The following is a 14,857-nucleotide window of genomic DNA, read 5'->3' on the forward strand; positions in this document are numbered from 1 at the left end:
CTAGAATTCTGGTTGTTTCTTCCATTTCAGGTCAGTAGGGCCAGCTTAATCTTTGTCGTTAAAGAGAGGAGACGTCTCTAGTGGAGCATCCCCGATGGAAGAAGGGGTGCAGATTCTTCTAACTGATTGAAGGAAGACTTCCAGGAGAATTTGAGATCCTGTTCTATGTACGGATAACATGACAGTAAATGGGATTCTCCATTGGCTCCCTAGCTCAGGGGTTAGGCGCTGGTCTTGGCGAGGGGGTTCCCCATATGCGTCAGCTGAGGCTGCAAGTGCAGATTCTGATTTTGGAGGTGGTGAGGGCCTGAGATTCTGCATTTCCAGCCAGCTTCCAGGTAATGCTGCTGCCGCAGGTGCCCACATGGCACAGCCATTGATGCGGCTGATCCCACAGAAGGAATTGCAAAGGCGGTGGTGCAGACTGACCTGGGACCCTCTTCCTACAGAGAGGAAGGATGAAGTGAAGGAGGCCAGATTGTCATAACCCAGAGGGAAGCAAGAGTTGCCCAGAGCTATGGTGGACTACCTCCATCAGCCGGGGCTCCCCATACCACGCTGACCTCCAGCCTGGTGACACCGGCTTCAGGAGACCATGTGGAAAAACAGCCACAGGACCACAGAGTTCAGAGGACAAGGTGGACCATGGGACCTGAAGCAGGTGCTGGCAAGTGCTGACTGCCTGGCAGCTCTGCTGGAAGGCACTATACCTGTCAGGGTCCCACACTGTGTTTCTCGGACACTAGATGTACTTGTCAAGAAAGAGCTGCCTGCTTGGAGTCCTTTAAAGAGGCTTTATGGGGGAGATCCCTGGATGGCTCAGCGGTTTAACCCCTGCCTTCGGTCCAGGGTGTGATCCTGGAGTCCCAGGATCGAGTCCCGCGTCGGGCTTCTGCATGGAGCCTACTTCTCTCTGCCTATCTCTCTCCCCACTCTGCCCCGTGTCTCTCATGAATAAATAAATAAAATCTTTAAAAACAAAATAAAAAAAAAATAAAGAGGCTTTATGAGAGCACTCAGGCCCAGACGGTCTGTGGATGCCTAGAGGCCGAGGGAGAATTAAAAGTGACTGTCCTGAGGAGGGGTTGTGCCACTTCTGCAGTGGGCAGTACAGAGGGCTGCTTCTGTGCTCCAGAGGATGCCAAGAGCCTCTGAACACCTGCAGCCCCACCAGAGAAACCCAATGCCAGATTACACAGAGGCACTGCCCGGGCCCCTACCCTTCCCTGTGTTGTCAGCCCCAAGGGTCTACACGCACCTGCACAGACAGGGTGAGAGCCGTGCCCATGCCCCACCTGCGGGGCCTGAGGTGGCCAAGAAAGATGGTTTAACTTGCAAAGTAATTCTGAAATTTGAGCATTACTTGGACTGGAAATGTAAAATTCTGTTGGAGATAGGCTGAGTCACCAGCATGTAGCAGGGCTTTTTATCCTTAGAAAATGATGGGACCCCCTTGGAGGAGCAGGGGCTCCATGGACAGAGGCTTGAACAGAATGAAACTGATTTCTGCATCCTGCGAGTCATGCTTGTGTTTAACCTTGTTAGAGATATCAGAGAGCTAAGCCCATTACAGCAGGTTCCCCAAAACTAGCCTATAATTTCTCCTTCTTTAGGAAAGCTTTAAATATTTTATTTATGATATATAATATAATTAAATCTTTAAGAAAATTAGAAAATTAGTGTCTATTCATTATATGCATATTTTATGTGAGTTAAGAATTTTTTGAATGTACCCATTTTCAGTGGTCACTTGGGTTTTTAATAGGGAAAAAAATTCTACATGGAAATCTCCCCCATCACTAAAGTGAAGCTGTCTGCTATTGAAGATTATACTCCAATATTACTGTCACTTCATAAAGGAAAAACAAAAGTCAAGGGTTTTCCCAAGGCACATGTCGAATTACATAAAACATATTCTGGCTAACCTGCCTATGCCAGTCCTCCAAATCCCAGCACACCAGTGGCGCTGACTGAAGTGGCCTCTATCTGGCTCATATCTGTACCTACATGCCATGTGGAGGGGTTCCCACTGAGGATTCAAAGGTACATCTCTGGCCTGTGCTTCTGAGCAAATCAACAAGCATGAATATTTGCGAGGTGATGGCTGAGTACATAAGATATGAATATTCCCTCTTCCAAATTGTGATTTAGGTGAAAATTTGATATAAAATTTCAGATGGAATGTGTACCAGATAAACTATGAGAGCAGCATGTGCATAGGCTGGTTGAGAGACAGGTAAAGAGCAAACAGAGCCACCGTGCTGGCTCAGTGCCTGAAAGCTGCCCACATACAGTGTCATCATAAGGACAGAGGGGACCCCCTACAGCATAGATCCCACTAATGTTTCAACTCAGGGGTGCATTAAATGATTTTGTATTTCAGCTCAAAGAGGTTCAGAAAGATTAGGGTGTAATTGTTACCTTTTTGGCAGGTTATAATTTTTCTCTGCAGCTGCAGGCACATATCATTGAGCTGGTTGGCGTGCCAGTATTTTAGAAACACTTTTCGGACTCCCATCTAAAACACAAACAGCAGGGAGACATTAAACAGCATGAAGATGCCAAAAATGATGATGGGAAAACAGTCAGGCAAGAGGTTTTTCCAGAAGAGGATTAGAAGAAACAAAGCTAACAAAATTAATTCCGGTACATCTTCTTTAATTCTTAACAACACTATTACATTTACTCACAATCCCAAAGGTTCTATTCGAATAAGTGTGTTTGCTGTGTGCACATATGGTCATTAATATTTGCAAATGCCCTCATACTAGACTTGTGGTGGTTGCACCCTGCAGGGCCAATGAGGAACAGTGGCCATGACTCCATCAGAAGGTAAGACCATCCCCATCAACAACGCTCACATTCTAGACCCTCATCCTCCCTTTGTGATTCTTTTCTTTCCTCAACTCAAAGCAGGGGGGTTGAGTCTCTGAAAAGGAAAACAATAAAACAGAAAGATAAAAAAAAAAAAACAAACAAACCATAAAGCTGACACACAAAATTGTTTCAATTATTTTTTCCCCACTACACTGTGTATTATGATAAATTGAATGTTTATACAACCACAATTATAGAGCTACAGCACAAAAGTAAAAGGTCTTAACAAAGTCATCTATGAGCAATAATCTTCTAGATGATTGTGTAAACAGTAATACAATGAGCATTTCTCTCCGGAATTTTTAAAAAGCTAGTCACCAAATCAGCTTCTACAAAAGCTATAGTGGTATGCGAGCTAGTCCAGACGTGCTGCTACTGAGGATGACAGCTGCCAAAGGAAAGTCTTAAAGCCACAAAACAATAAACCACATCCATGCATCTTCAAAATAATTTCCTTGTGTGTTGTGCATATCTTCTAAGAATTCACAGAAGTGTGGTAGGTGTGAGGAATGCCCCTCACGATGTAAACTCATTGCAGGCTCTGAGGAGAAGCAAACATAAATAATTACAGAAGGGCCTGGTAAATACTAACATGAGGTGCTGTGGGAGCTCTGAGGTGATACTCTGTGAGATTAAGAAAAAAACTGCTCAGGCAAACCTTGTGATAATATTCTTAGCACTTGAGATAAACGCCACCAAAATGAGAAGACTAACACATGTGATCCCAAGCATGAGCTGAGGATGTTAAGATGCTAACACTCCACAGCCCTGGCATACATCACAATGACACCCAAAGCTTGCAGGTAGGCACACACCATTAGGCACTGGAAGGGTTTATAGGTCAGACTTGTCTCCAGAAGGCTTGGCCAGAGGTGGTTTACGAACCTTTTCATATGGAAACTGGGTTTATTCCAAACATATGTTGTCACTTCACTCCTCATCCTTCCACCTAACTGCCCCCTTCGCCATGATCTGCTGTCTTAATGAAACACACGGTTGTGCAAGCAATTGGGGCCTGAGTCTTGCATTATGGTGGCCAGGCTGGTGAGTCCGATTAATGGGGAAAGTTCTCAAATACTGTCCTGTTTCAGTGGCTTGGATCCTGGTCTTCATTTAGTTTTCTTTTAGTTTGTTGAAATTTGAGACAGTCACCTGGGTGGGAAAGTACAGAGAGTTGCTACTTTTTCCCATTGTATTGCCACTCCCTCTCCCTAGTTATTTTCCATAATTCATAGTCTCTTTTTTTCCCCCTTCCTAAGTGCTGACTTATTTTGGCAGTCAACAGGAAGAACAGTTGGTACTGTCTGTGAGCACTGCGGAACAAATCTGTGAGACAGGCACTGGGAAGGAGGGAGCATGGCATCTTTCTATTCATCGTTGACTGTGGTGTGCATGCAACTCATGGTGGGAAGCTTAATCCCAGAGGCAAAATTCATGCAAACCTGTGTCCCAACCTGCAAGTCTAGAAGAGTGAGAGCTAGCAATTCTACACAATGGGTGGGAGTCAGTAATGATAGCTAGGGGAACTAATTTATGGCAGGAGCTCGACATGGGAAAAGACCTACGTGATGGAATTAAGACAACTGGATTCTAGTTCCACTCTCTTAATTAAATGGAGACGCTGAAGGGTGTTGGATTGGATGACAAAGATCTTTTACAGTGATATATCTAACAGCCATTTAAAACACCGAAGAAGGTTTATCTTGAGAACTGTGCTAGATCCTGGGGATACAAAGGAGGATACTGTCCTCAAAGAGAAGCTTCTGGGGATGACCAACAGTGAACAAAAATGAGTCATGTCTAAGGGACACCAAAGAGAAGAGGTGATTAAGACGGGTCAGGCAGGATTCACTGAGAAGCAAGTTATCTAAGCCATGTAGTCTTGAAGGATGGGTAGGAATTCTCCACGGTGTCTAAGGATAGAGGGAGAAGATGAATATGGGATAGAAAAACCAGCCTGTGAACACCAAGGGGCAGGGAATCTATCCTCAGGCATAGCTGCATGAACAGTGATGAGGGAAGAAGCAACACACATAATTGGTGGCCACGTTTTGAAAAGTATTCCAGGAAAACCTAGACATTTTTCTATGAACAATGTAGATGCACTGAAAGATTTAAAGAGGATCTTGGCTAAACTTCATAAAAATACTTTTTGAAGTTTGATATGAAATTTATAAAGTTCCTTCTTAAAACCGTCTGGAAGAATGGGTTGTTGGGCTTGGCTCTGGGAGGCACTTGGTGAAGTGGGACAATATAATGTCATTGACATTTCAGATTTGGAAAACCCACTGTTGCTTGTCTGTTGGCCAACTCTTATTTATCCTTCATGACTGAAATCAAATCCCTACCTCCATTACTAGATTTCTGGTACTCATTTATCTACACCTAGTAGGGCTTTGATGACTTTCATTTGTGTTCCCAGAACACCCTATGAATGATTCTTTATTTCTCTTATTATATTGCATTGTATATTTGCCATTATGCACATATATTTACATCTCCTTAAGAATATGAAGATATATTCTTGAACTTCACAAGTGGTAGGGATGTGGGGAGGGTGGATTCAGATTAGAAACAGAACATAAGGAATTGTGAAATCCTGGTATAAGATGAGTCATAGCGGTGGATGATACTGTCTTCAAGGATGAAAATAAGATATGATGGACAATGAAAACATAAGCCAGACCCTAAGTCATTCAGCAAACTGAAGATAAGTCATGGAAGCCAGTAGGTGATAGAACAAATGACGGGGGCGATAAAAGAAAAGTGGGGTGAAAGTGTTCTACATATGGTATAGATGTAACACAGAAGGCTGGGGAGCAATGAGTCAGCTGGCCTTGCTCCTCCACTGAGACACAGGAAGTGAGAAAAAGTGAAACCTCATAACAGAGTATTTTCAGGAATGTCCAGTTTTCAGTTCACATATGGGAGCTAAATTAGAAGAGGGGTAAATATGGAAGCAGTAGGTTTTTCTCACAGTGTATTAGAGACATCACAGGACCTGAAGGTGGAAGGTGGGTAGTTAAGGAGTGAGTGGTCTGAGTGCTTCACAAGGCAGATCTGAATGTCTTGCAGGCAGGAAAAAAAAGGACTCCTTCCTGGGATCCATGGATTGGGATCCCTGGCAAGGGAGGAGCTGGGCAGGAATGTGAGGCACAGGGCATGTGAGAAGGTGTGGCGCTAGACAGGCAGACGCTCCTCTGGGAGCCAGAGGATAGGGCAGCTTCCAAAGCTCCTGGTGAGGTTTGGTATAGTTATGCCCTTGAAAATTCTCCAGAGGTAAATGCAAAGACTTTGCAAATGAAGGAGGCTTCTGGGCTTTTGGTTCATTGGGAGGGGGAAGGGACAGAAGCCTGAATTTACATTACAAGTGTCCCCCTAAGGTAGCCAGAGACTTTGCTTGCATGGCGGGGGTTTTGTTCTACCATCACATTCAGATGGGTTAAAAAATTCTATTCAGCTATTTGAGTATACTTCATACTTATCCAATGGGCAGACTCTTTCTTTCTTTCTTTCTTTCTTTCTTTCTTTCTTTCTTTCTTTCTTTCTATATACTTATATTTTTACCATGTAATTTATTTGTGGTTTGGCAATATTTGGAGAGACTCACTGGAAATTTTAACATTTGTTTGACTTTGCTGGTCTTTTAGAGATGTCATGTTTATAATAAATGCTTCTTCTTTCCTTAAAGAATGAAATTCATCTTTTAGTAGTATTTTGGATTTCTTTGTCTGAAACTGTTTTGAGTAACACATTGTAGTCTTAAGTCCTCTGCTATCACTCGGGCTAAGTATTACTGGGACATAAATCTAGGAATCTTTTTTAGCCAAAAAAAAACCATACCCAGATTCTGTATTTCCATTGTCTACTAATGATGTTGATCAGGAGAAAAATCCTGGCCACTTTAATTTTTCCTATGGGAATGAATTCCTGTAAAGTTACTCTGTAATCTGTGCCTTAGTGTGCTATACCAAATCTGATGCATTAGGATTCATTCAAATGCGACCAAATGTTCCGATCACCTACAGTTTTTATTTTGGTTGCATTCTCTTAGAAAAAGATGTTTCTCATAATCAAAGAGAAGGAGAGGTTAAAACATTCTCCTACTGAGCCCTCTGCTTGTGTACTCCCTAGATGCAGAGTGTTCTGATCTGAGATTAAAATGTTAATGTCATTCTGACTCCTGTAAAAGTAAACCATCTGTGAATTATAGTCATCGCTATTTTTATTAGAAAACCATTAGGTTTTTTTTTTTTTTTGAAGTGACAGATTTTAAGAGATTAAACAAAATTGTCATTGATGACTTCGAAAGCTTCAATTACTGCTACAGTTCTCAGGGATTTTTTAGAGGTGGAGGCTGGGGGATCATAGGCAGCTGCTGGATGGCATGTAGGTGGCCTGGATGACACACTGGAGAGAGATCAAAGGGACCTATGAATATGTTCTCCCTTTTCTCCCCATCATCACTGAAGGCTGCCTCCAATCACAGAGGTGCAGACAAACAGAAGGTGGGGCAAGCTTGCTGGTAAAGGTGGCCCTCCTGTGAGGGGTACAGACACTCACGGTTTCCATGGCAATCCTGGGATTCCAGCAGGAGGAGCCTAATACTGGCCTCGCCCTTTTAGGAATGTCCCCCATTCACAGACTGGGAGACTGGGGCAAAACTATGTTCAGAGCGGTCTTTATAAACATCGAGCTCATGTTACTTTCATGCCTGAAGTGATCTAATAGCAGGTCACGATTTTCAGAAAAATATTCAAACTCTTCTGAAATGTTTGTTTGTCTTTTTATAGTATGGCTTTATTCAATGCATCGAGGTTTATCTATTCTCAAGCCATATCTATTGCTCACTATTCCAAAATGGGAGCTTGGTTTTCTCTTCTGGCTTAACATACACTATATGCCTTTCTTTCAATCCTCTACTGGATAAGCTCCTATTCACTCTTTACAACATAGACAGCTTGGTGAACTCTGAGTTTAGCGTGTACCTTAAAATAATGATTTCATTATAATAGCACATCCACATCCCTAATGCACCTAGTCTGTACCTCTGTAATACCACTGAGTTCCTGTTTTTGTCATTATTTGTGTACCCGTCCAAATACTTAACTTGACTGTGAGATCATGTGCGCTAGGCTGATGTTGGAAAATAAAGATCGTAAGTTACATCTGTTAAGGTGAAGGATATAAAAGTAAATGGGATGCTAAAAGGAAGACAGCAGAATTTCAAGGGTGATTATAATGGACACTAGCGATAACAAGAACTCAGATCTTAAAAAGCAGTTCATTTTAAATACATTTTAAAAAAATTGCTTAAACTATTTGAACTCATTCATTTTGTAAAAATGCATCCAATGAAAAGAGTGAGAAACAAAAATGTTAACCTTGCATATTTCTGGTGCCAACAAATTTCTCCTATAAGATTATCGCAAACTGAAATCTAGAATTTATCTGGCCCTCTAATTCTTTACCTGCTTTTGACTTATCTTGCACATTGCCTCCAAATTACTAATAATCCAGAAATATTCAATGATTCCATATTGCCGAGAAGCTAAAATGTAAACCTTTGGGTCCAGCATTCAAAGCCCTCCATAATATCCTTTAAAAAAAAAAAAGATTTTATTTATTTATTCACAAGAGGCACACAGAGAGAGAGAGAGAGGCAGAGACACAAGCAGAGAGAGAAGCAGGCTCTGTCCAGGGAGCCCGATGTGGGACTTGATTCCGGGACTCCAGGATCATGCCCTGGGCCGAAGGCAGGCTCTAAACCTCTCTAAACTGCTGAGCCACCCAGGGATCCCTCCATAATATCCTTTTCGTTAATCTCTGAAGAGCTCACACTTCTTACTCTTTTAAAATGAGTGTTATTTACTGTTACTTTAGCTTCCCACACACTCTGTGAGAGCAGAAAACTCTCTCTTAGAGACTTAAGACACCATCAAGGGCCTGCAGCATTCTCATGCATGGAGTTTGCATTGAATAATGTCACTACTGAAAAAAATAATAATAATGTCACTACTGCTCTAAGTGTTATGTTAGATACTATGTCTATAATTATTGACATATCTTTATTAATAATTACCATACATTTAATAATAGTTTATGGTGAATGCTTATTTTTTGCTGCAAAAATGCTTTCTTTTCATTATTACTGACAAAGAATTAATCCTTGAAAATTTTAATATTCCTTACTTTAAAAACAGTAGCATTATTCTTATAAGCACTTCTTATTTAAAAGACAAGATATATCATGTTATATAGTTGCATCAAAGGTGGTCATTATTCACCATGATATTAGCACTCCCAAAAACTCCCTACCAAAGAAGGTCTTTTCCCAGTTTTAAAACAGCTTTCTTGACAACATTCTGAGCACCAGTCTTTCTTTTACGTGTTTTGATGTCTGCATCAGTCTCCCATCAGCCTTGTTTTCCTTCCTGCTGATCTGAGGATATCATTGTGTTCTTTTAAAGCACTCTTCTTTCTACTTTCACCATGCAAAGCACTTTCTGTGCCTACCAGGTAATCTCTTCCGGACAGAAACAGCTCCAAACCTCAACACTTCCACATGCACCCAAGAAAAGCCCTACACTTATGCCTTATTGTGTGCCATTTTCACATACTATGGGCACATTGTATCATTATAGCTTTCCTGATTTTCTTTTCTCATATTTATTCACCCATCTATCCTACCAAGTGTCTGTCCTCTCCATCTATTTAATCATTCATCCATCGTTTCATCCACTCATCCACTCCTCTATCCATCCCTCTATCCGTCCATGCACACATACATCCTTCCCTGTATCCAATCACCCACCTGCCCACCCATCCCTCTATTCATCCACTCATCTATCTATCTATCTATCTATCTATCCATCCATCCCAATGATGACCAGGGGCTTTCCTGATACCAGGCATCTTGCTAGGCTCTAGAACTACAAGGAAGAATAGAACATGATCTATCCTTCCAAGAAGCTCAGTAAGACAACCCTTTAACCAAAATTCATCTTCTTCAGGCTGAATTCACATATTTCCCCTATTTGCTTCTTTGATTCATTACATTTCTAAGGATGGGCACTATTCTATGTGTGTATGTTTTATTATTGATATTTCAGTACTGTACATTTTCATGGTAGCTTTGAGAAACTACCAACTGGAAATATTCTAATGTTCAGCCTGGCTCTAGATATATTTTTAAACATCCTCAGAGGATACATTTATGCTAAAATACAAGTTCTCTTTGTTATAAATAGACTATTCTTGAAGTTTCAGTTCAACACAGAGAAGATAATTACAGCCACACACATCGAATGGAGTACCACATCTTCCGGTATTTGAGGAAGGTGGTTCGGCTCAAATTACATATAATTACAGGTTAAGAAAATTAATTACTCTCACCTAGAACAGTATGACCTGTACAGCAAGCAGAGATGAACAAAAACTCCTACTTTGAGCTGACTAGTGTGAATAACTCACTGTTTGAGCCTACATAGTACGTCATTACAGAAATCACATTGCTGTGGTCAAGAGCACTTGGGAAAGTAAACCTCTTCAGCTCAGTCACACAGTGGGCAAAGTGAACCAAGGCCAAACCCAAACAATGCTGATCAGCTTCAGAATTGGAGAGGAGACAGTGCCTTGGAGAAGTTGATGTAGTCATCGAAGGGACACCGTCTGGTCTCTGTTTTCAACAAAATGGCCTTGAGAATATGAATAAGAATTACCTGTCTCATGGAATGTGTATGCTATAAATGATTAACAGCAGTGGCCCCATGATCACAGCCCGTCATCCTGCCCGTGACCTGCACACAGAGAAACACAGAGGGCTCTCCAGCACCATCATCTGCCAAGTCATTGCCATCTGTGCCTTCTGAGGTTCGCTCTACTTCTAAAACAAGGAATACTACTGGCGCTCCATCTTGGGCACCGGCTCTTATATTGTTCATCCTGAAGAGCATTTTTAGGTATTAAAAAAAATACTTACAGAGCTTTTGTAATTTCCCAAATATTTGTTCTGTGGTGTGTTCACATTTTCCCTAAGATTCATCTACATTTATTTTTGTGAACTATCTTCTGCTTTGAACTCCTAGAGGCCAGGTGCTTCCATCATTTGGAGATCCATACATATTTTGTGCAGCAAATTTGCCCTTGTTAATAATGTTGGTTTGAAAAGAGGCTTAGCTCTTCAAGTGATGGAATAGGCCTATCTATTGAAGGTCACTGTGAGTCATGTTCTGTCCCTTTACTGCCTTGGCTGTCCTTTGTTCCATCTACATTCACCTGTTAACCGGCCTCCCAGCTCTGTTCTTGCTGTCCAGCAATGCACTTTTTCATGTTTAAAGCATAAATCAGGTCATGTCACCACCATCCTCTCTGAAGCTTATCGATAGCTTCAAAATGAAGTTAAAGCATAACATGGTGTTCTGATGCAACCAAGATCCCACAGACTTGACCCCTGCTTACCACTAAGCCCAGTACTAAAGGTGGTGACTTGATGTTCCCAAGGAGTAAAACTGGTTCCTGATCCGCAAAAAACTCCTTTGCTATTACAAGTTTGTAGTATACAATAGGTGCTTAATAAAGGCTTGCTTTAGGACTAAATAAACCTGGAACTGGGGACAATGAGATGGATGTATACAAGATGGAACACTGGATGACACATGGACAGCTCCACCACTTTTTAGGAGCTGTTGAGCTGTTGTTAGCTACTGTCCAGGAGAACTGAGCTTTGGGGGGCCGCAAGCCAGTGTCATAGCGAGGACTGTTTCACCCTTTCCAGGAATGAATTCAGGAGTAATTCTCTCGCTAATTTTCCTCCCTTGTGTGGCGATAAAGAAAACACCAGGTTGAGAAACATTGCCCTATGGACCATTCTCCCAGTGCTCTGGCCACCACCAGCCCTCAGCTGACTTCATCTCAGGGCTGGCACACTCTGCTCCTGCCCCAGACCGCACCTCCTGCTCTTCAGTCTTCAGATCTCAGCCCACACGTGTTCATTGGAGAGATGTCCTTCATGACACCTGCCCTCTCTAAACCAGGGTCCTTGTGGGCTCCCTCCTGAAGTGGATCCCAACCACTCTGTGCTTCTTTACTATTGTTGATCTCCCTCCCGGTCCCAACCCTGTGAGCCTATATGCCACGTATGAGGGACATAGCATTATGCCTTCTCATTGTACCATATCGCTCCTGTGTGACTTCAGGAACATCAATGGTGCTCAATAAATGTTTGTTGCCTTAATCAAACATAAGCCTGGAGCAGGGGGAAATGAAGTAGCATTCTAAGAGATAAGAGCTGGATTAGGACCAGGCACAGCTAGATTTCACTTACTATTATGTCACAGATATTATACTAAGCCTTTTGTGCAAGGAAGCTGAGAGGAACGATGTGAAATTACTTTAAAGGAGAAGGTATCATAAATGTCCGTAAGGCTTGATGGTGGATACCTTCACTTCCAAGGAGAAAATCTGGTAATAAGTAGGTTCATTCATTCATTCAACAAATACTGATTCAGTATCTATTATGTGCCAGACTCTACAGGGATGTAAGGGAATGTAATGATGAAACACACACACACACATACATATATGTATATGAAAACATACTATTTTTACTCAATGAAGTTCAGAGTGAAAGAGGAGAGAGACACACAGACCAGGAATCAGACATTGTAAGCATCATTTTTAAAAGCTTGGTCACACACCCAACATTTGGAGTACCTATCTCTGGGTAGTTCATTTATGGGTGATTTATATTTTCTTCTTTAATTTTCTCTATTTTTCAAATTTCTTATCAAGAATAAATACTTTCATACAAAAATGTGCTCATATGTATGCACATGTCTGTCTAATGTAAGAGAAAAAAGGAAAGCCCTTATACACGCATCTATAAAGTAATTCTCAGTTTATAATGCACACAGTACCAAGAGATATGCTAAGATCACTAACGTTTATTACTTTCAACATTAATAATTCTAGAGAAAGGGAAGGAATGTGAGAGAAAGAATAATTTTATAGGCTATTTTCTAGCTTGTACTTAGAGCTGATTTATGAAGTGCTCCTTGAGTAATAAAACAAAGGTTATAAACCATTAATTTATTGTGCTAATAAGAGTCAAGGGCTCTAATACCATTGTCTTGTCTTAGAAGATGTAAAAAAAGTGGAAGGTGCTTAAAACTTTAACAGTTTCTTGCTCTTACTTTTATTATCTTTTCTCTACTGTACTATTTTAGATTAATGAAATAATAAATCCTTCATCCAATGGATTTTATTTAATGTTATGGTAAAATGTTAATCTCATGATTCTCAACACTGTAAGAGTGGCTCCTTCAAAGATCATATATTTTATGGAGACACACCATGAAATCTAGGCCATCCCCTGAAACTCACACTAGAAGTTGGTGGTAAAGAAAATAAGTCTTGTAATTTTTTTGTTAGTGAACAAAATAGGAAAAGTGTATTTCATTCAGATTTAGGGTTTGTCTTTTGTGAGAGCCCCTTGTTATTATGTCTGACATGATCGCGATCCTGCTCTATGTCACACACACACATACACACACAAGCATGTGCTCACATGTGAGTGAGTAGCTATCATGTCACATGGGTTGTTGGGACAAAGCTGAAGTTCTAGCTCTGTCTCTCACTTTCTGCTTGTATAATCTTGAGGAAAGTCACCGGAAGTCTTGCTGGATCTGCCTTCTCACCCTGAGACCATGTCACATGCTCTCCATTTCTTCTTCCAGCTTCCAGTAATCTTCCCTGCTTCAAAGGAGCCTCACCTCACAGGACTCTCTTCTCTGCCTTTCCACAAAGCCTCCTCCGCCCCAAAGCTGTCACAATCTGTTTGAAAGGACAGTGACATTTCACCAGTGAAAGCTTCCCCAAGCGAGGGCCACCGTTCCCTGCACTGACTTTCCCTGTGCTCCGAGTGCCTGTGTGGGGAAGCAGCGCCCCTGGCAGCGCAGGGGCTGACTCTGACAGATTTGTTTCTCCCTTCGTCATCCCACCAGATGGCTTTCAAATGAATATAGCATTCAAATAACTACACAGAAAAAATCATCCTATAACCAGTTGATTCATATAAAATGTGTGAAAATCAGATTATACCATTTATTTTTCCACTTAGAATTAGTAGTTTCAAAAGTTTTCACTTTACATAAATGACATAACATAGCAAAACAAGCATGTTCCACATGGGCCTAAATGCCTGCCAGTCACTTTTCTGTGGCATGGGGAAATCAGGGCAGAAAGTGGTTGATTAAATGTGCCTGGATTTGGAGGGATTATTTCAAAACACCCTGAAAGGAGGACTGAACTGAAAATGTCTGTTTAGATGGAGCAAATACCTGAATAACTTTTAAAAACCAACAACAGAAGGTGAATAACAAGCAGCTCCATGCAACTTGTTTTCAGACTGTGACTTAATTCAAACTCTTTGTATGTTTTCCACATATGAAGTAATCTGAAGAATCTGTTTCATAAAGAAAACTATATCCGGTGAGACACAGAAAACTGAGATCCTGGAAGAAATCACAAGGGGCTCTCACCAAAGTTCTGCAAGTCAATCACATTGAGCAGTCTACTCAGATTACATCCAGAACCTTCCATCCCTCCTACAACAACTAGCTTAAATTCCACCTGAAATAAGGATGAGGCTCTGACTAGGCTGCCATATTTTTAAAGACTTATCATTTACTTGTAAACATGAACAAGAAACCACCAGCAAGTAGGGCTCCTTGGCAGCCACTACTACCTCCTGATCATTTTTCACTTTTGTTCAAAATAAAAGCATCTGATGTGAAATCTGCGATGTTGAGAATGTTAAGAGAACAGCATCATGAGCAAGTTCTCTAAAACTTGTGGTGACCATTTGGAATCATGTGACAGAAGGCTGAAGGCTCCTTCTAGAAGTGAAGGCTCCTGGTGTAAAATACACAACAGGTTACTTATTATCTGAAGGCGAAAATGCTTTAGAGCAAAACACAAG

At 41.3% G+C, this 14,857-nt stretch overlaps 1 protein-coding gene across 1 annotated transcript in view; it reads right to left on the reverse strand.

The window, feature by feature from the left end:
- The window catches only part of MYO16 (myosin XVI), a 451,497-nt gene that overhangs the window by 81,057 nt on the left and 355,583 nt on the right, over window positions 1-14,857 (reverse strand). The window contains exon 28 of the mRNA XM_041730888.1: window positions 2,422-2,518. Coding sequence (XP_041586822.1) covers window positions 2,422-2,518 — 97 coding nt within the window. The remainder of the gene's footprint in view (window positions 1-2,421; window positions 2,519-14,857) is intronic.

Source organism: Vulpes lagopus, chromosome 16, assembly GCF_018345385.1.
Source record: "Vulpes lagopus strain Blue_001 chromosome 16, ASM1834538v1, whole genome shotgun sequence".
NCBI classification, from domain to species: domain Eukaryota; kingdom Metazoa; phylum Chordata; class Mammalia; order Carnivora; family Canidae; genus Vulpes; species Vulpes lagopus.